At 36.0% G+C, this 1784-nt stretch overlaps 1 protein-coding gene across 1 annotated transcript; it reads left to right on the top strand.

The window, feature by feature from the left end:
- Nucleotides 1–381: 381 nt before the first annotated feature.
- On the top strand, nt 382–1341 carry LOC147358028 (olfactory receptor 51F1-like). Its single transcript, XM_086338439.1, has one exon. The coding sequence runs from the start codon at nt 382–384 to the stop codon at nt 1339–1341; it is 960 nt and encodes a 319-aa protein (XP_086194565.1).
- The last annotated feature ends 443 nt before the right edge of the window (nt 1342–1784 follow it).

Raw genomic sequence — 1784 nt, 5'->3', positions numbered from 1 at the left:
TAGCTGAATTTCTCTTTGTCATTTCTTACATAAGATATTCAAAATTGAATGTATTCAATGTATTGATTTTTCTTAACTCTCTATCCATTTAATCTTATAATATGATGGAGCTAAAAATTCTATCAATATAGAAAATAATTATTATCAAAATGTATGGAATTGTTTGGATGTATTTTCTTAAATTTAAGAATAAATATGTTTTATATATATACAGTGAATGCTATAAATCAAACTCTGTTTTATATATATATATATATAATATAAATAATCACTTACCCATGACCTTAGATAACTCTCCTAACCAAGAGAACATTTATCTAGATATCTTCATGTAACAATATAATGTATTATTTCTATAGGATGTGTGCATTGTGAAGATAAATGCTACCAGTCCAGGAAAACATGGAAATCTTAGGTAATTCAACATCTAAATTTCCAACTTTCTTGTTGACTGGAATTCCTGGCCTAGAGTTTGCCCATGCTTGGGTCTCCATTCCCTTCTGCTGTCTTTTTGCCACTGCCCTTTCTGGGAACAGCATGATCCTGCTTGTCATCATCGCCCAGCAGAGTCTCCACGAGCCCATGTACTATTTCCTGTCCATGCTGTCAGCTGCTGACTTGGGTTTGACTGTTTCTACAATGTCAACCACATTAGGTATCCTCTGGTTTGATGCAAACGAAATCAGTCTAGATATGTGCATTATCCAGATGTTTTTTCTTCATGGGTTTGCCTGCACAGAATCTGGGGTGCTGGTGGCTATGGCCTTTGACCGCTGTGTGGCCATCTGTGATCCTCTGAGGTACACTAGCATTCTCACTAATTATAGAATCATTCAGATGGGTCTCTTGATGGTTATACGCACTGTAGTATTAACTGTACCACTACTTTTGCTTCTTAAGCCCCTCAATTTTTGTGGCGGGAATGTGCTTTCCCACTCCTACTGCTGTCATCCAGATGTGATTAAATTAGCATGTTCAGATACTCAGGCCAATAGCATCTGTGGATTAATTGATCTCATCCTGACCACAGGAGTAGATACGCCATGCATTGTCCTGTCTTATATCTTGATCATTCACTCTGTTCTCAGTATTTCCTCCCCTCAAGAACAACACAAAGTTTTTAGCACCTGTGTCTCCCACCTTGGAGCAGTTTCTATTTTCTACATCCCCATGATTAGCTTGTCATTGGTGCATCGTTATGGGCGATCAGCCCCCAAAGTTGTCCATTCAATGATGGCCAATATGTACCCGCTTTTTCCTCCTGTGCTCAACCCCATCATCTACAGTGTAAAAACAAAGCAGATTCGCAAGCCTATACTCAGTCTTCTTCTTATGAAATAGACAGAGATAATTAAGTTTGAGAAAATCATGATAGAAGTGGCTTTCACTGTAGAAAAGCAGTTCTGGTAGGTTACTGTCTTTTGGACATTTTTTTTCTCATCTTTCCATTTGTTCCACAAATATTTGGTAAGCATTTTTGAGTTTTCAGTCATAAAATACATATATAATATACCTTAAGGGATTTACAGTCCAATAATAGAAGCAGAAAAATAATAATAATGGCATAATTTAAGTAATGCCTATAGTAACTAACATTTATTGTCCATTTTATACTAGGCATTCTATTAACTACATTTAATATATACTACTTATTCTTCAAAACTGCTCATTGAAATGATTAATTAGATTTTAGAGGTGAAGAAATAGACAAAGACATTTAGGCCATCAAAGGCAAGACGTCTAACAGAGCAGGACTGAGGCTTGAATTCACGCTTTTTGTATCT

Source organism: Bos grunniens, chromosome 15, assembly GCF_055505025.1.
Source record: "Bos grunniens cultivar Pamir isolate PY7600 chromosome 15, Bosgru_T2T1.0, whole genome shotgun sequence".
NCBI classification, from domain to species: Eukaryota; Metazoa; Chordata; class Mammalia; order Artiodactyla; family Bovidae; genus Bos; species Bos grunniens.
This window is presented reverse-complemented; position numbering and strand designations above follow the sequence as displayed.